The following is a 25,805-nucleotide window of genomic DNA, read 5'->3' on the forward strand; positions in this document are numbered from 1 at the left end:
TATTTACTTGACACAGAGAGAGATCACAAGCAAGCATAGAGGCAGTCACAGAGAGGTGGTGGGGGGGAAGCAGGCTCCCCTCTGAGCAGAGAGCCCAACGCAGGGTCCATCCCAGGACCCTGAGACCATGACCCTGAGACCATTGGGTCCAAGGCAGAGGCCCAACCCACTGAGCCACCCAGGCACCCCACATAAGGATGTTTATTGAACCGGTTGGATGGTTCAATGCTGTCAAAGAACCAGGCATTTTCTACCATTTCAGCCTGCCTTGCTCAGAGTGCTAATGACTTGCCTCACATTCTCAAGATGGGTGCCATACTCCAAGCATCGCAGCCTTCGACACATGTCCAAGAAGGAGGAGAGGGGGCTGGAGCAAAAGTCTTTCCTCTCCCTTTCTCTCTACTGAGGTAAGAGTATTTTCCCCAGAAGCCTTCAAAGAACTCTTCCTCAATCTTGGGGACTGAGGCTGAGTCATATACTTACCCTAAACTCATTACAGGCAATGGAGATTGGCTTAGACCACTGTTCCCAGCTATACTGTTGCTATCTAAATAAAATCAAGGTTCTCTTAGTAAGAAAAAAGGGGAGAATGGCTGTTGGGTGAATAATAAACAGTGTCTGCATGTTAAAAATGTTAAAAACAGGGGTGCCTGGGTGGCACAGTGGGTTAAGCCTCTGCCTTCAGCTTGGGTCATGCTCCCAGGGTCCTGGGATCGAGCCCCGCATCAGGCTCTCTGCTCATCAGGGAGCCTGCCTCCACCTCTCTCTCTGCCTGCCTGTCTGCCTACTTGTAATCTCCATCTATCAAATAAATAAATAAAATCTTTAAAAAAAAATGTTAAAAACAAAGTTAAAAATGTTTCTCTATTACAGGCCCCCTCAGGAAAGCTGTAGCTCTGAGAGAAAAATAACATAGTAGTTAGCACTTTCCAAACATATTTGAGCATGGAAATATTTTTTGGAAGAACATTCATTAAGAGCTTCTGGAAGTCTATTATCCCACAGAGAGCAGTTTCAGAGATGGTAGCTGAGAAGTGCTTCTTCAATAAGGTACCTTCCTCTCTTCTTGAATAAAAAAGTTTAAGTGCAAGGAGTTTGGGGGAGGGAATCCAAATAAGGTTTGAGTCACTTCTGCCCACATTGATAGGAATGATTTGTTCCTCACAATTTTTCTTTTCAATACATAAAAACAGACTAAAGATAAAATACATTTCCAAAAAAAAAATAAAAAGAACCTCTTCTTATCTGATACAAACCAGAAAAAGATGTACATTTGAGTTTGGAGATATAAAGCAGGAACCAGGAACCACTTCTACCAAAAGGCATCCAGGTAAATGGGTTCAAAAAACAATAATAGCTTTTAAAAACTCATCACTTTGCTTCCTGCCAAGCTTGGCAAAAAGAGAGAAGAGAGGGCGAAAAAATTACACATTAGCAAGAATTTTCACCAATCTTACAGGGTACAAAAACTCTTTGTATGAAGATTCTGGCTTGATTTTGAAGCAGACATTAATGCTAATCTTGTTCCCAAACACTTCCCTTTCCTTTGCTTACAAATAGGCTTCCAACCCTGAAGTCTCTCAATTCTCTGATTCGTTCGGTGATTAGGTCTGTGTTTTGCCTTTAATTTGTCCTTTTGTAGGATATTCTTTCCTTTCTGGAAGCAGCCTTTCCAGTTCCTTCCTCAGCTACTCGGAGTCTCCCTGGAACACTCTGAACCAACCTTCTCTCCCAGTCTCACCTCCTCATTTGAAATTTCTTTCTGATGCACGGAGCTTCCAGAGCTCCTGAGAGGTTTCTCCATCTGCTTTCCGCATGCTCTGCATATATTAGAACATATTGCACGATGCGTGTGATTCATCACAGACACCTAACATGCTACGTTCTCCTGCAATTGTGGGTTTTGAAAAATTACCAATATAAAGATAAAATGAAAACACTGGCCCTTCCGTAGCCCTGTATACTCCCCCTCTCCCATCACCTAGAGAAATACACAAGCACAGAAGTGCCATTGGTAACTGTTCACCTTTTCCACACTGAAAACAATAAATCCCTCAGTATTCATGCAAGTCGGTGAAATGAATGCCATCTTGAGAGATTACAGAGATTGTGTGTCAAGGGACTAGATAAATGATACACTAGAGATCTAACCAAGTAGCCGAATGGGAATTCTTGAGCTGTTTGTTGTTGTTGAAAAGATTTACACACATGACTTTTCTCAGCTTGCTTGAAAAATTACCTCTTACTGAATAACCATTTAACCCGGGGGCCACAACAGAGGCCTACAACGTGCCCCCGGCAACAGGTAGCCCTGGGCACTGGAAAACATTTTCAACTTTCCTAAGCAGATACCAGGGGTACACGGTCACCTGCCTGGTGCCCGAGGTGGTTTTAAACCTCAGCCGTCTGCGTTTCAGTTATGCTTCATAATTGCCTGCTGTTTTTCAGTTCCCGATGTCACTGGTTTTCAAACAACCCAATGAGAAAGCAAGTTTTTAGTCATTAATATTTCTCAAGATAAGAGTTCTCTCGGCAATTGGAATGATGAGGGTCAAATGGTAATTAGTAAAGGCTTTAGAGCTCTTCCAGGCACTAATTTTCCCCTTTTTTTCTAGATTCTGACAACTTATTAAATAGGAATCTTTGTCCTTTAAAATCTGCTTTTGTGTTCCCAAGGGAAAAGAGCAAGATCTCTGATCAGGGGGATGGCAAACCATTATTCCATCAAACTCCGGTCCTTCAGTCTTAAGGTCAAGATACAAATTTCAAAACTAAGCTTCATTTAGACTCAGAAACATGGAATACTCTTTCTATGCAGTCAGAGCAATCTTTCCTGCAAGGTCAGTGGAGAAAGAGCTGCCCAGCCTGTCCAGTATTTGAGAGATCTGACAGAGGGTCTAGGGACAGGTGTTTTGGCTAGACAGGCTGCTGGTAATGGGTGCGCAGCTCAAATAGTAACACAATTCTCATGTGCAGCTTTACTTTGTTAATTATTTTTTTTTTTAAGATTTTATTTATTCATTGGACAGAAAGACGGAGATCACAAGTAGGCAGAGAGGCAGGCAGAGAGAGAGGGGGAAGCAGACTCCCCGCCGAGCAGAGACCCCCTACGTGGGGCTCGATCCCAGGACCCTGAGATCACGACCCGAGCCGAAGGCAGAGGCCCAACCCACCAAGCCACCCAGGTGCCCCTACTTTGTTAATCCTTATCTGCTGAAGGAAATTATACTCTTTGGAAACAAAACAATGTTAATTCTGAGATTATAGACATTATGCCAGGTAGAGCCTTCTGGACAGGGATGAGAATCGTTTTTCAAGTCAGTGGCCTACAGTCAGCTCCCAGTGGAGCTTGAACTCTCAAGAGTCAGTGGTTTGAACTGATTACACCGGCTCACTTACTCAGTGGTGTTCCAGAGCTACTATGGACTGGCTAGTGAGAGCCCATGTTAAATATTTAGGAATTTTATAAATCAAAAGTGTTGATAGCTTGCAGTTTTACACAGTGGGAATATTTACACCATGGTGATTGACAGACGTAACAAACTGGGGCTTCTGTGTCTTCCTCCTGAGAGCCAGTTTTCCAAGACACTGCTGTACATGGGTTCAAACAGAGTAGATCCCAGCTCTAAGAAAACGTTTCTCTTTTTCTAAAGAGCAGAACTACAAACTAATTAGCCAATCTGAAAATAAATAAAATCATAAAAATACTTATGTTGCCAACTTGATATAGTTCTTAATCCTAGAGATACTTTCTCTAAGTTTCTAATTTCATATTCACTCCAAGTGGCATGTCTAAAAGGGTTCAGCCAAAAATAAAATAAAAATAGGGGCACCTGGGTGGCTCAGTTTTTTAAACATCTGACTGGCTCAGTTTTTTAAACATCTGACTCTAGATTTTGGCTCATCTCATTCTCTTGGGGTTGTGAGCTTGAGCCCCACACCCGGCTTTGCACTGGGCATGAATCCTGCTTAAAATTCTCTCTCTCTTTCCCTCTGCCCCACTCTTTCCACTCTCTGTCTTTCTGTTTCTCTCAGAAAGAAAGAAAGAAGAAGAAAAAAGAAAAGTAAGAAAAAAGAAAAAGAAAAGGACTCAACATTTACTTGTCATTAGGGGTAGGAAAACAGGATGACCTTGCCCACCCTAGGAAGACAGGGCTGGGTAATAAAAACTGTGAAAAGTTAAGACAAAAAAAAAATGATGAATAATAGCATGAAAGAGGAGGGATTATTTTTCCAAATACTTAGATATAGGTCACAGAGTCTGCAGTGATGCTCGCTGAAATGTTAATTCAATTCAATTCAACTTGACAAACATTTACAAACAATAAGTGTTTGTTGAATTGAATTGAAGTGTTAACATTTATCCTCCTGTGATATTTCTCTGCAAAAATTAGAAAGTATCCTTAGACTATAAATTAAATTCTACCCTGAGATGAATGCTAACTTTATAACAAATATGATCATCAAATATTTATATCTAGCCTTCTTTCAAGACACCTGTCAATGAATTACTTAGCAGCTTAGATAAAATAATATAGAGATTCTACCACACTTAAGTAGTATGAGAAAATACAAAGAAAAAAAAAAGGAAACAGAGCTTTCTGAACTTTTATTTTAACTGAACAGAAACTATGAATAATTATGGTGGATAGTTTCATTTTTCTTACCATTGGGTAATTATCTCCCTAATTCTGATGGAAGTAGATTAACCTTACTTCTAATAAAGGTATAGTCCTCACCTAGTTTCAGGATATTTTCCATAGGAGGAATTGACATTGTCCAGTGCCAAGGGATGGCATGTGACTGAGAGTGACCAGTGAGAGTAACACATTTCCCTGACAATAGTGACTGATGACAGATGGACATTTGTCTCATTCAGATATGAAAACTTTCTCTTTAGGACTGTTGAGAGAGGAGCACACTTTCATTTGGACCTTGAACTTGAACTGGAGAAGACAGAAGCTAGAGATCTTACACCCCAGGTTGCCATCTTCCTCCATAGGAATAAACCAACATAAAAAAGAGCAACCCTGAAATATGGAGAAAGATTGAGGCCTGGTGATATCATTTAAGCCCTTAGATAAGTCATTCCAGAAGTCATCATTATACTAGCTTATAAGGAACATGTCATAATAAATTATCTTTATTTGTTCATAGTATCTTGAATTACTGTTTCTGTTGCTTGCCACCTAAAGAGACCTAAATGATACATATTTAGATTTTTTAAAACTACTTTTTAAACCACAATCACTAGAATTGCCAACTTCTCTAACAATCTTCTGAAAGTACCAAAGCCTTCCCTTTACCTGTTCTTAATCCAAGCCATAATGAAAAAGAATAAAGGAAACCTCATTTGAAATGGACTCAGGAAGTCCTGAAGATGAAGTTTTCATGCCCCACCAACTTGACATCAATTGCAGACCTCAACAAGAAGAGGCATATCTTGGATTTTCCAACAGGAAGAAGCCTATTTAACTACCACAGCAAATGGGAAGATTTTCTCTTTGTCTAGCAAAAGGCTCAGCTAATGAGAAGCCATCACTCTGTCTTATCCAATGGACTTATGCCTAAAGCAGCCCCTCTGGATTTCCCCCATCCCCCTTTATAAGCGAGCTCATCTCCTTTGTTCTCCAGACTTGCTTATGATTTGCCGTAGTTTGCATGTCCTGAATTGTAATTCCTCTGCCATTCCCAAGTAAGCCCATTTTGCTCGTAAAAAACTGGCTGTATCATATTCAAGTTCAATACCGTGTAACTTTGCAGTTCTTCCTGCTAAAAGGCAGATTGTATTCCCTGCCTCTTGACATGGAGGCTGGCCAGGTGATTTGCTTTGGCCATTGGAATGCCAATAGATATGATACAATCAGGCCTTCAAAGTCAGCTTGCATAATGGGGTTTGCCTTCTTGATCTTCTGTTATCTCCATCACAAGAACACATTCTGGCTTCCTGTTAATCCAAAGAAGAGGAAAAGCATGTGGGGAGTAGATGGCCCACCCCTACAGCCACCATAGTTTGGGATAAAGACCCTCCAGCCCACTTGAAGATGTCTGAGAATAAATAATTGCTGTTTTAAGACCATGAGTCTTCAGACACCTGTTGCATGGAGCACCCCTACAACTCCCAATCTGGAAAAAGAAAACTGTCTTAAATTTCTGAGGAGGGACTTCAGGATTTTGCCAGTGAAATGTGCACAGGAAGTATGAAGGAGAGTGAATCCAAACCAGACACCATAGTGGTCATGCCTACAATGGTCAAGCAGGTAAGAAAAACCAAAACTCATAAAGGCAGGTAGCACAGGCCAGATACTGCTCTTCATGTTTTGCATATATCGATGCATTTAATCCTCATAGCAACTATCTGAATGACACACCATTTGATCTCCATTTTACTGGGACGAAACTGGGGTACAGAGAGGTTCAGAAACTTGCCCAAGTCACCTCACTTTTAATTGGTAGAGCTAGGTTTTGAGTCCAGGTTGGCTGCGAATAACAGGAGGAAGTACAGGGAGTGTTTCTCTAGATGCCATCAACACGTTCAGTGGTTTGTCACCATGTGGGATTGAGAGCATTCTGATCCTTCCAGAGAAGCCAAAAATCCAGATTTTGACAAATCTCCCTATTTTTAAGTATTTTACATCTTTAAATGTTCGACTTTTTTTTTTTTTTTTTTAACACCAAGAAGATTAAGCCTATGTAGTTCAGGCTCAACAAATCACATTTCAAACTAAATCTGTTGGCGGCCTGCCCATGTGCACCCACTGATCCACACTTAGCGAAAGAGTCTTGTTTGGTTGGCAAGTGTCCACCACCTGTATCTTACGGGCTTCTGTAATGTCTCAGAAAGTGGCTTCAAAAGCTTTGTCTCTAATGTTACAACGAGACAAGTAACCATAACATTTCCATATTGACTTTACCTTCAAGTCTTTAGTCTAGCCCTGCATTCTCACACACCTGTTTTTCAGGTCTTTGAAGTCACATAATTTGGACTTGGTGCTCCCTCTGCCTGCACCATTCTTCTTCACTTTGTTTCCTGGGTCTTAGCTAAATTTCAGTTCCTCCAGGGCTTCTGCCAATGCCCCTCAAGAACACTAGGGAACTAGGGACACCTGGGTGGCTCAGTCATTAAGCGTCTGCCTTCAGCTGTCCTGGGATTGAGCCCTGCATCAGGCTCCCTGCCCAGCCAGAAGCCTGCTTCTCCCTCTCCCACTCTTCTATTTCCTCTCTCGTTGTGTCTCTCTCTGTCAAATAAATAAATAAAAGTCTTTAAAAAACAAACAAACACACACTAGGGTACCCTCCTGAGTGCTCCTGGAGCACCATGTACCCACACTTATCAAAAATTGGTTCACTCGTATTTTAACAGCTTTGCCACCTAAATGTATCTCTTACTGGGCTGGGATCCCAGGGGGTGGGTGTAGGACTGCTTGGTTCACAATTGCTAACCTGTAGTAGGTACTGAGAAAATGGTCATTAGATGAAAGGAGAAATGACAAAAGAAAGAACATGTACAAACTTTGCAAATGTTATTTCCATCAAGTCTTTCTGTTACAGATATACACACACACAAACACACACAGGCAAGTACCTAGATAAAGCAAGTGCACGATTAACTCTCTCTTCAAGGCCTAATGTGCCCAGGGCCTTCCAAGTCATCCAGAACTTGAATGCATCTGGTCTCCTGCTGCATTGGATAGACTTGTCTCCTGTGTCGTAGCTGATGTCATAGAATTTGTCCTGCTGGAAGAGGTAAGATGCCTTGGCAGAGTAGCATTTCTTAAGAAGGTCCTTTTGAAAAGAGAGAGAGGGGAAGAAAGACAGAGAGAAAGGCTGTAAAACTGTCCATTTTTAGAATACACTTGATTTTAAAAACATACACTGACAAACAAAACCTGTAGGATGTTCTACCACCTTGTGCCAAAACACCTGCTCTCACTCTGACGGCCCTGCATGGGAAGCAGTATGTGTATATTAATTTTGAGACACATGTTACCTATTTTGTTTGGGAAAAAAAAAAACAACCCCCAAGTTGAGAATATCAAGTGCATCTTCACAAAATTATTGATGAGTACTTGGAAGCTCGGAGGTGACCATGTCATCACCTGTGCAATATGGAAATGGACCAATTTCTCAAGATGAAAAAAAATCTGTCTATAACCCTCTCAAGGCTTCATACTGGGAAAAAAATATCTAACATCTTTTACATACTTTATATAATTTCATAGGTGAAACACTAGGCACTTGTAGGCCCTTCTTTTTAAGTCATATTCATATTAACAAGGTCAAAGTGATAATAACTTGGGATAAAAATCCTGAAGAAAGAGCTATGAAAGAGTTCAGTGAAAGCCAGCAAGTTATGACCACCACAAACATCACCCACAAATCCAAAGGGTTTTTTGGGTTGGTTTGGCATGGGTTTTATTTGCAACCATTAATTCGCATTTACTGAGCGGTTACTTGTCTCTAAGCAGTAAGTGACAATTTACCCTGTTTATTACCATTCGAAATTCTTCACCTTGACCTCAAATTTTGCATTCAGTGTCATCTAGTATTTACATATTCCCAGATTTCCCATCTCAAGCTATGCTTTACCTTCAACTTCCTTCCTGCCCATTCCATTGTACTTTGCAGTCCCCACAATCATGTGAGCATCCTCATTGCTACAGAATACCTAATAAAACCCTCTGCTTCCTCAATAGAACCAAACTACTCAAAGTCCCTTAACCACTAGATCAGGCCCCATGTGTATCTTTGCTCAGATCACTTGCTTGACCTTACCTCTATTTTAGTATAATATTTGACACATTCAAAAAGTACATGCAGGGGAAGCCTGGGTGGCTCAGTTGGTTAAGCAGCTGCCTTCGGCTCGGGTCATGATCCCAGCGTCCTGGGATCGAGTCCCACATCAGGCTCCTTGCTCGGCGGGGAGCCTGCTTCTCCCTCTGCCTCTGCCTGCCATTCTGTCTGCCTGTGCTCACTCTCTCCCCCCTCTCTCTCTGATAAATAAATAAAATCTTTAAAAAATTCTAAAATTAAAAAAAAAAAGCACATGCAGCATAATTACAAGTTCTTAAGTTTACTTATACCAAACAAGGTCTTTCCTCGTTATCTAGGTCTGCCCTTCTTTTGGGTCCCATCTCGAGTTATGTTTTCCCTTCAGTCTTTCCTATTGGACTCACTTCTTCCTTCTATATTTGGCTGCATTTTCTGGCTTTGCTCTGTGCTTTCCCTACTCAGTATGAAGTTTGCATATATTCTCTCTTTGTGTAGCCAAGCAAGTTCTTGAGGGCAGGAATCATTTTCTATTTATGTCCATGTCCATAGAGCTTAACACTGTACTGGGCATACAGGACCCTCCCTAAGCAATTATGGGTGATGATGCCACTCCCCATAATCCACATGTCCTCACATTCCCCTGACATGTAGTATGAACAGAAGAAACTCAGATATGTGAACTTCTCATTTGGAGCACTTTCTAAATCTTAACAATACAAAAGGATCAGTACTATGCAGGAAGCCACATAGAAACTCCCCAATGGTCACAGAGGTCCTAGGAAGTGACCTCTTCTGAACAGAGAAGGTATTCATTTGACTAATCAACTCAGTACCTTCCAAACGAAACCATGCATTTGCTGTCTTAATAGTAACATTGTTATAGGTGGATACCAATCTGGATATAATGTGTGCCATTACCAGAAAGCATGATTTTATGTTATGAAAAAAAAATTATAGACCAGGGGCGCCTGGGTGGCTCAGTGGGTTAGGCCTCGGCCTTCAGCTCAGGTCATGATCTCAGGGTCCTGGGATCAAGCCCCACATTGGGCTCTCTGCTTGGCGGGGGGGTGTGCTTCCCTCTCTGCCTGCCTCTCTGCCTACTTGTGATCTCACTCTCTCTCCCCCACATCAAATAAATAAATAAATAAAATCTTTTTAAAAAAAACTATAGACCAACTATAATCAAGAACTCCAAAACTCCATTCATCCAGGTTCCAAAATAAATAGTATAAAGATAATAAACAAAGGAATACTGGAAGTCTTCAGTCTTGCTCTGATGGATATTGTTGGTAGACACAGGGGAAGAATAGATTGCTCTCATCTGAACATTAAGGTATAAAGAGCCCCTTTCTCTTTAATCTCTACTTTCATTCTATCAGTAATCCTCAGCCCTGATCACAGCTGCCACCACTGCATCTCCCTACCCTCAAAGGTCAGACAATTTGGTTATTGTTTCCATGGCAACTGCAGCCTAACCATATATTATAACATTAAAAGGCCACTGCATACATTTTAAGGACAAAGCACACACACCATCTTATAATTGCATCATGACTATAAATTTACTTTCATCAACCATAAAAGACTCAAAAAAAGTCCCCCACACAGATGAACTTTGGACATTTCTTGAGCAAGTTTCAGTGCTTCTTGCTAGTGATTGAAAGGGAAAGGAAGCCCATCCATTATCAGGAGACAAATTGCATCATCATAGGCAAATGGAGAAGAGCCAAAAAAGCATACAGCAGAATGAGTGATTGTCCTCCAGTCCTGACACCATTAATTTCATTACACTGAAAAATCCTCCTGCCTTGGGAAGGCTTCATAAAGAACAACTGGAGGTTTGGGATTTACTTTATCGAAAATAAATGAAAACTTTCACCAGAAAGTTCCTGCTTTGCATTTTAGTTTGTATCCTTGTATTAAAATGGATGATATGTCTTTAGTTTTAAGATACACTTCGACTAAGAGAAGATGTTCAGCTCTCCAGAGAAAAGAACATTTTGGAATAAGTAGAGTGAAAGTTAATGTTTTTGAAAATAATTAGTCATTATTGTACCATCAAAGAGAAGCACCGTGTTTATCTTGCTCATCTTTATAATCTTAATGCTAACAGGACAATAAATACTGGGTATATGATTTCCAGAGACATAGATGCAGTAAGAATACAAATTGCTTTATACTGTGATATCATCTCAAACAATTTTCAGGAATTAGTAGTTATTGTACTAGCACTCACGCAGTGGCAAATAAAGGAAATGCAATCAAAGTAGCTTAAGTAGAAAGGGGAAGATTTTATAGGCTCATATATTGAAAACTGCAACATGGTGAGCTTCAGTTAATTACCCAAGATCAGGTAGCTTTTAGGTGGTGGGGTTGGGTTTCAAACCAAGCCTGCTGGGATGAAGAGCATGAACTCTGTATCCATGGCATTTCGCTCTTTCTACAGTGGACCCTTAAATACATGTCATTAAGAATCCTCAGAGAGGCAGGTGAGACGGAAGACGGCCGATCAAGAGCACACTGAACTGGAGATCAAAACAACTACAGTCCTGTTGCCGACCCTTAATCTGTTCCCATAAATATGACTTCTGTCCTACTAGTGGTAGCATCATGTCTACAGCATTTTGATATTTTTCTGAATATCAAATGAAACATGGTGATATTTAAGGGCATCACTTCAAATATAGAATGAGCCAGTAGGTTGCATATTTTTCTTGTTGAGATGAGTCAAGCCATTTTCTATTTCCACAGGCTACATCAAATTCTGCGTTCTCTTTTCTAGGAGTCAGCGATTACATGGGGTTCCTTTAAGTCCTCACTCCCTGCTATCCTGTTTTTTAGCTTAGCCAAAGAAATAGCTTACCCCAAATTATTCCCATATGGCTCTTTCCATAGTCTGTCCCATATCATCATTATTTACATGTAAGACAATTGTCTAAATGCCTTAAGAAATTGGTATATTAATCATCTTTGTACTAATTTATTAAGAAATTATGTAATGAGGACCTTTTATATGACAAGCACTATGAGAAACCTGGGCATACAACCCAACCCCATAGAGGTACTAAGCATCTTGGCTAACATTTGTTGATTGGTTGCACAAAACTAAATTTAGCTTATCAGTAGCAGAAGGGCTTGGTTGTAATCTAAAATGTAATGGAGATTTTTAAAAATGATCCTACCTTCTGATCTTGGCTTGATTGATTGACTGATAAAACACTTGGGAGGCTCTGTATAGGCCAAAAGCTGGGCTTGGCACAGGGGATATAATGCTTAGTGAGAAAATCACTATCCCTAAGAAGTTTAAAATGGACATAGGGATACAAAAACAGGCAGTTACAGAATGGTGCTAGACTACGGCTAAGAACAAAGTCTACAGAGCACAAAGGAGGGTCAACTTTCACTGACTCGGAGATGTTAGATAGAGCTCTTTGGGAGAAGAAATATGTCCCAGAGAGCTGAAAGATGGGGAGCAGCGAGGCAGAAGAGAAGATGGATTGAATTCAGTACGGCTGCAGCTTGTTAACTGGCGGGGGATGAGCTAGGAAGCCTGGAAAGGTAAAGAGTGGGCAGGTCACCACGGTCTTAAGTGCCATAATAAGAATGACTGGTCAGAGAACTTTCACAGGCTCTTACATATACTTCAACTTCAACTTCATTATTGCTCTGGCAGAATAGAGTGAGAATCAGCAGATGTGGTCTCTACTTTTGATCCAGTCCCCCATTGTCAGAGCTCAAAGCAAGTCAATTAACATCTTGGGCTTCATTTTTCTCATCAACGTAATGGAGATAGTGAGAAGTGTTCTACCCACCTCCATGAATACCGTGAAAATCTAATGAACTAATGTCACTCGGAAATACCTCTCAGTCTTTGGCCAAAATCCTGCTCATCACTCCCTTCCTCCTACAAATTCTCATACTCCTGACCCCCAGCTGTCACCACCCATTCTTCCTTCACTTTCCTTCTCTCCCCAAGCAAGCTGAAGAACAGATGTCAACTCTAGACATCCTCACTTCTTATGCAGTGAGCATATTATACCTCTCATCCACCTCCCCTTTTTAATGATATGCATCTGCCAGTAGCTACAGAAAACTAAGTTGAGAGGCACTTGGCTGGCTCCATCAGTTAAGTGTCTGCCTTCAGCTCAGGTAGTGATCCTAGGGTCCAGGGATCGAGCCCCATGTCTGGCTCCTTGCTTAGCGAGGAGCCTGCTTCTCTCTGTCCCTCTGCCTCCAGCTCTCCCTGTTTGGGCCTTCTCTTCTCGCTCTCTCTCGCTCTCTCTGACAAATAAATAAATAAAATAACAACATCATTTCAGGCCTTCAAGTACAGGGGAACCCCAGTTTTTTGTTTATATGGGTGTGTTTGAAATCTGTGAAAACCAGACCATTCATTTGTCTAAATAGCTTTTGATCTACAAAGTAGGAAAGTGAGAATACAACCCTTCATCTTCACTTCTTTCAGGGCAATGTCCATCCATGATTTCTGACTTTCTCTGTTTTTTTTTTTTTTTTCTTCAGTCCCACGTGTGTTCCTGTTCTGACTTTCAAAGGAATAGAACACTTTAAAAATCTTTATGGGAAGAATGAGATCTGGTCACCAAAATCACTTGAGACACAAAAATCTTTGCATTTGCCTTCACTGGAGTCCTGACTCTGTTCCTCTGTGTATATACGTTCTGCCTGATTCCCTTAGTCTCGCTCGTGCAGTTACTGACTGACAGCAGAGTGTGGGTTTCATATACTCAACTCTGCTGTAGGATCTGCTCATAGAACTGGCCTTCTAATTTAATCAGGGAGGCCTCAACTTTCTGGGCTTCTGTGGACAGTATTTCCGCCTTTTGCCCTGGTCACATTAATCTATAATCCAAAATATGTACTGTTTCTTTTGCAGATTCTTTGGATGGACATCTTTTATTTCTCTCATGGTATGCCTTTGACCCCTCTTTTTTGGACTGATTTATTTAATTCATTTTCCTTTCTGTTGCATGAGCCTTTTTCATGGCTGTCAGAGCAGAAAATTATTAAAAACAATCTGGTGTTGTATCCTGCTTGAGAGAAAGCTTAGTATTTTTAATGAAGGGCCACAGTTCTCCCCCCAAAACTCCCCACCAGATCAGAGTTTTTATTCGCCTTTTCCTTTGCCATCTGAAGGCTAGTTTCAGACACGTCATGGTTCACTGGCCCCCTCAGTATCTCCAGAAGGTTCACATCCAGACTTAAAGGCTTCTATTGGCAGCTCTGAATTATTTTTTGATCAATTGATTCAGCCCTCCTTTTATCTCATTTTGAGACATTAGTATCATCCCTAGATCAACCCCTGCCTAGATCTTCAACTAATTCTCCAATTCTCACTCCCCTCTGTCATGTGTGTTTTCTGGAAGATGTTTGGTGTGGAAGTTTGCTCATATTTAAGATGTCTGCACTTGAATTCCCGAAGAATTCATGAACAACCCTCCCTCCTCTCTTCTGCCCTGTGGTGAAACACTTGAGTCATCATGCAGATGACAAGGTGGGGAGGAGCCGTCCCCTCTCCCAGGGGTCGGGCCAGTGAGGCCAGAAACTCCCCAGTCTTCTTGATAAGGTTTCTACGTTCCCATCATGTGAATGGTTAAAACCACTCATTATCCTGAAATATCTAGGCACTTAGCGTTAATACCAAAGCTCCATTTCCCCTTCCAGAAAGCCTCCTGGAAGATTCCAGAAAATTTTGTTGAAGTGCTAGGCCTACAGTCCTGATGGGGATTTTTAGAGAACTGATAGAATAATTTAGTGCCAGACTGGAGATCCTCGATTTACTAATGAAGTGTAACTCTCCCGTAAATACCCCTAATTAAGGGTCAGGATGAGCTGATTTAAAAATGAGGAGACTGAGCTAGAAGATTTTTTTTTTAAGGAATGCAACTTAATAATTTTAAGCAGCAAGGGTGACTATAGGAGAGCCGAAAGTTGGGCTCAGTGTCTTCGAGAATGTGTAAGTGCTTCTATAAATAGGTAAGAAACATTTGATAGTGCAGAGATCGCTTGGCCATATCTCTGGGTGCCCTACAAGCATTTAAAAATAGTGCATTTGGGCTTCTCTCTTAGGACAGAGGAAGATTTTCCGATCTTCCCTAGGCAGCTATCAACACACTTTCTCCATTAAAGATCATCTAAAGCAGTGTTTTTCAAAGATTGATGACAGTCCACAGTAAGAAATTATTTTTTAAATAGTGACACTATCCACCTTATACATGAAACTGAAACAGGAATTTCATGGAATAGTACCCATCATTACTACATGAATGGCATACTGGTATCTGCTATTCTATGCTGACTATTCATTAAAAAGGAAAATAAAAAGCTGGCAAGACTTAAAATCGACTATATAACTCAAAAGCTGTTAGTATAGCAGTTCTCAGTCATAGCTAACATCAGAATTCTGTGAGGAGTTTTTGGGGGTTTTCTTTTGTGTTTCGTTTTTTGTTGTTGTTGTTGTTTTTGTTTGTTTTTAATATCAGTGCCGGCTCTTGACTCCAGACCCAAAAATCAGAACATTTGGTGTGGGTAAGAGCAACGGTTATTTTTTTAAGCTTCTCAGGTGATCCTAACATGCAACTAGGATTAAAAAACATTGTTCTGATGGCTCTTGATCTTATGTTGAAAAGTCTTGATCTAGAAATTTCAGTCCACATTACACTTACATTGAGTTCAGAGAACTCTGTGAAGTGTTTTTACAAGGGGAAAGAAACCAGAGTAATTATCTGGCTACGTTGTGAGCTATTTGTGCTCATTATGGAAGTTTTATTTTGAATACAAGTGAGGAATCACTTTATTCTGTGCACTTAAATAAAGAAAATATGGGTTGATATGAATAATGCTGGAATCTTAAGCAAAGTGGGGGAGGGGAAAAGCTCCAAGATAGGAAACATATGTCCACAGATTATAGCTTGCATGTGATGTGCAAAACCATACCCCACAACCTTAATCTATTCCACTTTTTGATTTGCCATGCTTTTGTGATATAGAACGAAGCCCTATTGGTTTGGAGAAGTTTAATCATATCAATGTGACTGTATGTAAATTTGGCTCACTTAGCTCTGGTGGGCGGAACCGTGGTCCTTCTCTTCTTCCATTACTTCACACTATGAGTTTCTGTGATTTTCTCTGATACATATTTACTTAAGCGCCTGCTTTGTTGCAAGAGAGATTTAAGGCAGCTTACAAAAACACAATATGGTAGGATAAGGAGAGAAAAGAAAGAAGGCAAGAAAAGAGAGATGAGGGAGGTGGCGAAAGGAAAGGAGGAGGAGAGATGAGGTCAATACCAAGGGAAATGTCGTGGGGAAACTCAGTGCAACAGGAGTGATATGTGTGCACAGAAGTCATGCTGGATGGAGGGGGTAGGGCATAGACTATTTGCCAATTTCTTGGCATACCTGGTAATGTGCGCCTAGCAAAAGCGTCCAGTAGTCATTGGCTGCTTCTGAGTTCTGAGTATTTACTATGACTGTCAAGTGCCTCACTTTGCTTCATCATTTCACATTTTAATTCATCTGTAAATTGAGGATAATGATGCTGCATGGCAGCCCACCTCCTGGGGATAAGTATTTGTGCCATAATGTTTAAGTGAAATGTCTGGGAAAAAGTAATTAGCACAAGCCTTATTTCATCAGTCTAGAGGGCTTGCTTGCACCTCTCCAAAACAGGTGGGCAGGTACCTATAGAGATGGTGTCTTTCATCTTGGACAAAATAGATGCAAAGCAAAAGTGTTTCCCTGGACTGAGGCTAGAAAAGTGATTCCACACCAGGAGCACGGTATTTAACAAAATCAGTGATGTTGTAAACGAGGGCCCAGTTCCTTCTCAAATGGAATTTTACACATTCAGCAGCAAGGCCACTGGCCTACATTTCTTGGAGTGGGAGCATCCTCGAGAGGTCTGGCCTTTGAGGCCTGGAGTATAGGTAAGAGATTGATTTTATAGAGGGGAAAATGCTGTGCAGCAAGGCAATTTCCGAAACACAAGTTCCCTGCTCTTCATTGCATAAATCCCATTAAAGCGTTGTTGGAAATCATTGATAATTGTAATGACCATGGGCAATCCTACTGAAAAGTGGCCTTAAATAATAGTTTCAAATGAATCAGGAAGTACTTGGTAAAACCTTCAAATAGGACCCAAGGTGTAGTGGACAAAGCATTTTTGTCCCCAAAGACTCATGATAAAATACAGAAATGTGCGAAAAATGACAAAGAATTTTTCCACTACACAAATGATCATTTGTCCAGACAGAAGAATCTGTGCCTTCATATGCAGCTCACTCCTCAATTTGGACATAACAAGGAAAAAAACTCTATTCACTAAGGGTCCATTATATGGCTGGCAACACCCTACACACTTTGAAACTTTGTCCCATTTAATGGCATAGTAGTTCTTCACAGTAAAAAGTGTCTTCATTTTACAGATAAAATAACTGAGTTTCGGAAAAACTAAGCAACTTGTCACTGGCATGTAGGGTAGTCCCAAACAAAGATGGAATGTGAACATAGGTCTTACTGGGCTTCAAGGTCCATAAGTGAATTTTCCCATGAACAAATCATATATAATCCCAGAACTTCCTAGTTCAAACTGTGGTCTCCAACACTAAGGAAAGCGAAGCCCTCTCCTTTGGATGTTCTAAAATAGAGAAGGGCAAACAATTTCTGCAAAGGACCAGAGAGTAAACATTCTCAGCTTCATAAACCATCCAATCTCTGTCATAGCTACTCAACTCTGTAGTTGTAGCATGAAAGCAGCCATATAGGATACTAAAATGAAGGGGTGTGGCTGTGTTCTAATAAAACTTTATTTATAAAAACAAGTGTTTATAGAAACAAGTGTCAAGCTGGATTTAGTCCAGGCATCACAATTTTCAAACCCATGAGAAAAACATTTTGTTAAAACAATATGTCCTATTTTAAGACATACCCAATGAGGAGATACACTCAATAAGACAATCATTTCTGACTGTGTCGAGGTAAAAAGAGTTAAACATTTGTATGAAGTCTCCAACCCACTGTCTTTCATTTTCATTGAGGCAATTTTAAAAAAATATTTTATTTATTTATTTGACACAGAGAGAGATCACAAGTAGGCAGAGAGGCAGGCAGAAAGAGAGTAAGGGAAGCAGGCTCTCTGTTGAGCAGAGAGCCTGAAGGGGGCTCAATTCCAGGACCCTGGGATCAAGACCTGAGCCTAAGACAGAGACTTTAACCCACTGAGCTACCCAGGTGCCCCAATTGAGGCAAATTTTTAATTATTTTACAACAAACCATAAATATATTGCTTCTAAAAGAGAATATTTAATTTAAAATAAATTAGAATAACACTGCCATGGTTTATTTTTCTTTTTGTTTTGGAGAAATGTTTTATGCAATTTCCATAGAGAATGGTATTTGAATATCTATACACATACCAGCTTATAATTTCTAATTTCCTTTGTTTCCTCAAAACCCCAAGAAAAAATAAAAGTACTCTGTAATAAAACTGGTTGAGTCTGGGTTTGTTTTCTGTTTCATTTTAAGATTGTATTTTGACATTTATGATAGGTCTTTGCTGAAATAATACAGCAGAAAGAGCTATGAATATCAACCTGGAAACTCATTTGCAAACAGCAAGTAGAACCCACAACTGATCATTGAGCAAGAAAAGAGGGAGGGACGGAGGGTAGAGAGAAGGGCTCTCTGGTGGGTCTGAAGCAGGGAGATCAGATGACTTCTAGGATTCTCTGGCTCAGTTGGTAAGAGAATTGTATTTTCTAAACCAAACCCTTGTTAATGGACAGCAAGTCTCCAAGGCGACCATTAGACCAGGGTACTTAGAAGATCCCTAACTGCAAATGCTGAGGAGAGTGGCCTCTACAGAATCATAGGCTGAAAGAAAAAAAGCAAATGAGAAAAACCTACATGCCACGTCTGGGCACCAGAGTTAAGAAGAGATCTACAGGTCAGCTTCACCAGCCTGGCTGGGCATGTAAAGAGTTAGAATAAGCAAAATCACTAGCAATAGTATTTCACTTTGTATTGGTTCTAAGAGGATTGAATATTCAAATCTTATCTTCCCAAATCAATATCTATTTCTGTACATCATTGTGGCTTCAGAATTTACAGTTTCAGGTAGGATATTAGGTTGATCCATTACCTGTCATTTTGATTTAGGGACACAGAAGCTGTGTGATTAAAATCACGGATTGTGGAGTGAAGCCTCACCGATCCTGAATCCCAGGGCTAACCCTTACCAGCCTGGGAGCCGTGGGCATGTGATTTATGTTTTCTGTACTCGGTTTCCTCACCTGACCAATGGTCAGAGGGATAATCCCTACCTTATTAGATTGATATGGGGATGAAATGGATTAGTAAATTTATCCCCTCATCTATTCATCTATCACACTCACGCAAGACCTTATTGGGTACGAGCACAGTTAAGGAGCCTCTTTTTAAGTACAGGTGACAGGATAATGATTAGTTAGATCACAAAGGACTTTGCAATACATGCTAAACAAATGCCTGGAAACAGAAGAGACCTGCAAAGATGCCAGGGAAGCCAGCGGTCTCCTTGGAAAGTCGATGTTTGAGCAGAACACTGTGAGAGATAGAACAGGACTTGGGGTGGTAAAGAAGTGTCTGGTTTCCACATAGAGGGAACTGCTTGCCTGAGAGAAAAATGAATGTGTTCTTAACGTGATGTCCAGATGTCCCTCTAAACGTGATGTTTAGATGTCCCTCTAAACCTCAGATTGTTCCCTAGCCCCGTCTCCAGCACATCCCTCCCGAGGGTGGGACAAATTGTCTGGCTCTACCTCAGACCCCATATTCTCAGTTTCTGGCTGTTTTCAGGGAATAACTATACTATAGAACATCATGGGGTAAAGGCTGTACCCCTCCTTCAGCCCCAAATCCTATCACATCCCTCAAACCTCACACCACTCAGTGTACCCTCTAGAAAGGCACTGTGGGCTGGCAGGGACAGTGCCCCAGATCCACAATGACCTAAAATGAACCACCGCTGTGTTCCTTCTCTCCTGCTTCTCAAAATCCATAAAACTGGCACAATGACGAGAGACAGTCTGTCTTCCCTATGAGCTCACCTAGCCTGGCACAGGTGAATGTCATTTTTGATTCTGAACAATTATAGTAAATGCCTTGAATGTGAGTGAGGAGCTTTCTGAAGAAACAGAGGCATTAGGGAGGGTGACGATCCCATATAGGGAAAGAGAAACCCCTTGGGCTCACATTAATTCACTGTTAATCTGTAAAACCAATATCAGGCTCTAGAGTACATTTAAGACTCTTGACTCCATGAAATTAACCTCACCACCAATCATGAGTGAGTCGTTTCTCCAATCACAATCTTGTGAAATTAAGGAGACAGATAAAGTATTCCACTTCCCTGGAGAATTTGCTCTTGGATTTCAACTGAACCCCTCAAGTGAAGGGGGCCCTATAACTTTCATAATTGGGAAATAAAACTTCTTAAAGAGATTAAACCTTTTAATGTTTGCTGTGGTTACCTCACAGGCAGAAAACAATCTTTTCCTTGTTATATATAAATTCCCGATTCTCGCTAGCTCTGGAAAAAGCTATGTATTTCATTGCATTTCACTTACATCTCAGGCAAGCTGGATATTGAAAGGGCACGAAGATTCTGACAGTACTCTAAATGAATGCATCGGTATTTCTGTAACTGCATGTCGAGGGTTTAATCTGCACTATGGTGCTGTCTAAAACCGGTAATAAAACAGAGGAATAATATGTCAAGATAAGATCCAAAGGACATATAATAGTGACATGTGCTACTCCATGACAAGGGCATAATGAAATGTACTGGGAAGAGAGTAGCCTCATAAAAGAGAAGACATGAACTTTTTTCTGACAACTGGTCTTGAGCCAGAAATGGGAAAGATAACAATTCATCTTCCTTATTTCTTTTCAGTTTCTGGACCAAGTTTAAAGCTCAGTAATCCATTAGCAAGTTGTCACAGCAAGAGATGGAAGACATTTATAGTACACAGAATTTAAGCTCTCTGCCTGGTCCATATGACCCTTTACTTCCCTTCTCCCACATAGAGATGGTCACATTACACCGCTCCCACTCTGGTTCCTAGATAATTGGACCAGAGATGGAGAAGACCAGGAATATGGAATTAACACTGAGAGATGCTAGTTTAGCTTGTGCGGGTCTCTTGGACAGAGATATAGACATCATACTGTTAAGTACCATATTTTACCTGTCACGTGAACTTAAAAACAAAAAACATTGTTATGAATTTCAGTGCATAACAATTGCCTCACTTTGGAAGTGCAAAATGACTATTTTTCTTTAAATGAAAATGTTTCTGATTTGGAGCCACATTTATTTCTGATGCAAAATATTTAATCTCATCCCTTTCAGAAAACTTCAAAATTCTAACTGAGTGATATCTCAGATCATTCAGACATAAAACCTGGACAATCAAGATTTTCTCTCTGAGAGTTTTCTTCCTGTTGCTCTTTATTTAACATTGTTGGGATATTCACAAATGTCACTGAGGACAGTTGCCAGATAAGATAGAAAATATCCTACTCAATTTGAATTCTGTAAAAATTTCACATAAATTCATAACAACCAACAGTTTCAGTAAAAGTATATCCTGTGCAAAATTGAGGACATACTTATACTAAAATATTATCTGCTGTTTATCTGGTATTCAAACGTGACTGAGCATCCTGTATTTTACTTTGCCAGATCTGGCAACTCTATCCTGAAGTTGGGGAGGGAACATCTGCTTCATCAGTGTGGTCACTGCTGTCCTTGTGCTGACCACCTGCCCCATCTCTAGCTCATCCACATATGATCTTTCCATCTCCCTGCTTAAATCTTAAGACCTGCCATGGTCTCTGGTTGAGCCGCCATGGTCTCTGGTTGTCTGATCACAGCCATGCTTCTTGATTTTTGCCCTTATTTCAAACTCCCTTGTGTCTTCTTGTTTATGTTTAGACGATTTGGAAAAGCTAGCTCCCTGCCAGCCACTCTGAAACTTATTGGGGGCTCTCTCAGGCACTCTTTCATTTTAATAAACCCCCTACCATGCCTATTTAATTTCTACTTTCCAAACTGACACGAGGGGTAGGGGAGAGAAGAGGCTTCCCAACTCTCTGAGCCTCACCTAAAATCTGAGCCAAGAGAGGAAAGGACATTTATATCCTACATTTACAGGAAAATTCTGTTCTTCCTTGGTTCTCTTGGGCCTGTACATTCATATTTAATACTTGATTCCTCTTTAAACCTTTTTCTCCCTGCTCCAATCCCTTAGGTCTGTTTATCTATTTGAGAAAGAAAATACAAACTAAAAATGGATTCTGGATGATAAGATATCCTTTCAAGAGTAACTTTTGAGTTGAAAAGGTAAAAATTTGTCACTCTTGATCTCTGCTTTCATTTTGATTATTTTCTGACTACAATAAACATTAGAATTTCATAACATATCTGAAGCTTTCAGGAAGTTAAAATCTCTTTCATAAACCATTCATGACTAGAAGAGGAAATCAACACTGTTATTATGGATTAATTGGAAAATAATTTAAATGAGAACACTCAAAACAAAACTTAAGGAACTGAACCAAAACAGCCTTCAAATGTAAAATAACATTCCTAGAGAACAAAAATGTAAAGAAGCAGGAGAAAATAACAATTAAATAAACTTAATAAATATGAGAATTGAAAAATAAATGCAATTAGTCATTCCTTATGGAGAGAAGATAAATTAAATCAGGAAAAATATTTTAAAAATTAAGACTTCTGGAAAATCTATAAGGCAAAAATTAAATGAAAATGACAAAAGGGTATTATATATTCTGCTCACATATTTGAAAATCTCAGTAAAATGTATGAAATATTTAAGAAAATATAAGTTCTTAAAATTGATCAGTAGAGTGGGAAATTCTAAATAAAAATGGGAAAAATAAACACTAGATCAATGAATTATCTCCCTCAAAATTTCTAACTATTTTTATAACTGGCTTTTCTGAACATTTCTAAAAACTGATCACCTCTGTGTTATTGTAATTATCCTAAAATGAAGACAGTTCAAAGCATACTCAAGAATACAATCCAACCGGGCGCCTGGGTGGCTCAGTGGGTTAAGCCGCTGCCTTCGGCTCAGGTCATGATCTCAGAGTCCTGGGATCGAGTCCCGCATCGGGCTCTCTGCTCAGCGGAGAGCCTGCTTCCCTCTCTCTCTCTGCCTGCCTCTCCATCTACTTGTGATTTCTCTCTGTCAAATAAATAAATAAAATCTTTAAAAAAAAAAAAAAAAGAATACAATCCAACCAAGATCTCACACACACACACACACACACACATACACAGATCAATCATACGTAGACAGAAGCAAAAATCGAAATATAAAATCCATGAAACATTAAAGCAAATTACTGCAATAAAATGAAGTAAATCAGTAATGTAGAAAATCTATTAAGGCACAGTTAACTTTGTTCAAGGAGTAAAATGATAGAACTACCTTATTTGATAATAAAAAAGAATATGGTAAAATTCAGTACTCATCTCTATATTATTTCTCAAGAGGATTTATAAAGCATATATATTTTAAGTCACCTTTAATAAAATCACAGAGAAGACAAAAATGCCTTCTATTAACTGTTATTACTGAATATATTTTTGGAAATCCTATAGGTACATTACAATTACTGGTAACTGATATGAAGACTACATATTAGAAAGAAAACAAAATTACAGTTGTATACTGATCTAATTCTATATTTTAAAAATATAAGAAAATATGTTTAAATTTCTCAGAATAATTAGAAATCTGGTAAAGTAGTTATAGATAAATAATTTAAAGTTTTCTTTTATAACAGAATTTGCAGTTAGAAGATTTTTAAAGATTCTATATATAATAAATATAAAAATTATTAAATAACCTTAATAATACAGCATATTTGAGTCCTCTATGGAAAAAAATATCAAAATGCTGTGACATTAATTTTTTTCCAATAATACTGGAAAAAGTAGAAAGGAGTAGGTATGAAACTAGATTAGCCATGAATTGATCTTTATTGACATTATGCCATCAGTACCTAAGCACTCATCTCCACTCTTGCATATGTTTGAAATTTTCCACAATAAAAATTTAAAGAAGAGGGACACCTTGGTGACTCTGCTGGTTAAGCCTCTGCCTTCAGCTCAGGTCATGATGCCAGGGTCCTGGAATCAAGTCCTGCATCGGTCTCCCTGCTCAGCATGGAGCCTGCTTCTCCCTCTGCCTCTGCCCCACCATTCGTGATCTCAATTACTCTGTCAAATAAATAAATACAATCTTGAAAAAAAATTTCAATAATCTCTACATGAAATTAAAGAAAATCTGAATAAATGGAAAGATATACCATGTTCCTGGCTAAAATTTTGCAAAGATGTTAAATCTCAAATTAATCCAAGGGGTTTAATATAATTCTAAATAAAGTTCCAGGGCATGGGGCACCTGGGTGGCTCAGTCATTAAGTGTCTGCCTTTTGTTCAAGTCATGGTCCCTGGGTCCTGGGTTTGAGCCCCACATCAGGCTTCCTGATCAAATAAATAAATAAAATGTTAAAAAAAAATCCCAGGGCAGAGTTTTTATATTAAAGAAAAATATTTCCAACATCCATTCGGAAGAATAAATAGACAAGAACAGGTCATTTTGTTAGAGAGTAAATGATGACCTGTCCCCCTAGATGAAACATATTTTGAAGCTATGATAATTATATCATTATATAATTTACCAACTATTACATAGTTTGCCAATGTGGATCTGACAAACAATCAACAACAGTCTGATCCAAAGAATGGGTTCCTCCAAAAATGGAATCAAATTAGATCCTTGACTCATCCTATCTTTCAGACCCTTAACTGACATTTTCTATCCTCCAGTTTATCCACTGAGAGAATTCTGCAATTCCTTATGTTTTAAAGAATTTGTTTTGCTGAGTGAAATCAGTCAAGCAGAGAGAGTCAATTATCATATGGTTTCACTTATTTGTGGAGCATAACAAATAGCATGGAGGACATGGGGAGTTAGAAAGGAGAAGGGAGTTGGGGGAAATTGGAAGGGGAGGTGAACCATGAGAGACTATGGACTCTAAAAAACAATCTGAGGGGTTTGAAGTGGCGGGGGTGGGGGGGGTGGGAGGTTGGGCTACCATTTCTACCCTGAAGTGGTGGTCTAGGGTATACTGTAGAGATCCAGAAAGATGTCAAGTCTTCTTTCTAGACTGCTGATTGTCCCAGATGCCCAGAAGAATGGAAATAAAATCTTTAATTTAAGATTTAAGATTTAAAGATTAAAATCTTTAATTTAAATTTAAAACGAAGAGTGGTGTTTTAAATTATTCCTAAAGATAATTTCTCAAACAAAATATTCAGCAAACCACCAAAAATTGTAAGGTGCCTTTCTAGACAATACGAGAGCCAGGAACCACAGATGTAGGAATCGACAGGAATAGCACTCAAGGGAATTTAGATATCAGAGTTTACAGAAGTAGACTGTAAATCTATGGTTACCATGTTCATGGACATAAAGGCTGATCTTGCAAATGTCAAGAAGAACCTAGAGGCACTATATACATGAAAAAGGCTCAGTTAAAATAAAAGAACTAGAAAGACAATAAAAAAGTAAATGCTGAATGGATGGCTTTGACAGTTTAGACAAAGCTGAAGGCAGCATTCATGAATTTTGAGATAGGTCATCAAAACTATCCATAACAAAGCATGAAAGGACACAATTAGGAAACCTACAAAATGCAGTAAGAAACAGAGGAAACAGGAGTTCCAGGCTGGCTCAGTCTGTGGGGCCTGTAAATCTTGATCTCAGGGTTGTGTGTTCAAGCCCTACATTGGCTATAGAGATTACTTAAAATAAAATCTTAAAACACACACATACACACACACACACACACACACACACACACACAAGAACCAGTAAGAAGGTCAAATATACGTTTAATTGGAATGCCAGAGAAAGAGAGAGAGGAGGCAGAGTTGAT

At 39.6% G+C, this 25,805-nt stretch overlaps 1 protein-coding gene across 1 annotated transcript in view; it reads right to left on the bottom strand.

Annotated features, from left to right (window-relative positions):
• Positions 1-25,805, bottom strand: part of GADL1 (glutamate decarboxylase like 1) — a 180,771-nt gene that overhangs the window by 68,384 nt on the left and 86,582 nt on the right. Inside the window, exon 12 of the mRNA XM_004754305.3 lies at positions 7,586-7,785. Coding sequence (XP_004754362.1) covers positions 7,586-7,785 — 200 coding nt within the window. The remainder of the gene's footprint in view (positions 1-7,585; positions 7,786-25,805) is intronic.

Source organism: Mustela putorius, unplaced genomic scaffold, assembly GCF_011764305.1.
Source record: "Mustela putorius furo isolate JIRA1106 unplaced genomic scaffold, ASM1176430v1.1 tig00003834_pilon_pilon_pilon, whole genome shotgun sequence".
Lineage (NCBI taxonomy): Eukaryota > Metazoa > Chordata > Mammalia > Carnivora > Mustelidae > Mustela > Mustela putorius.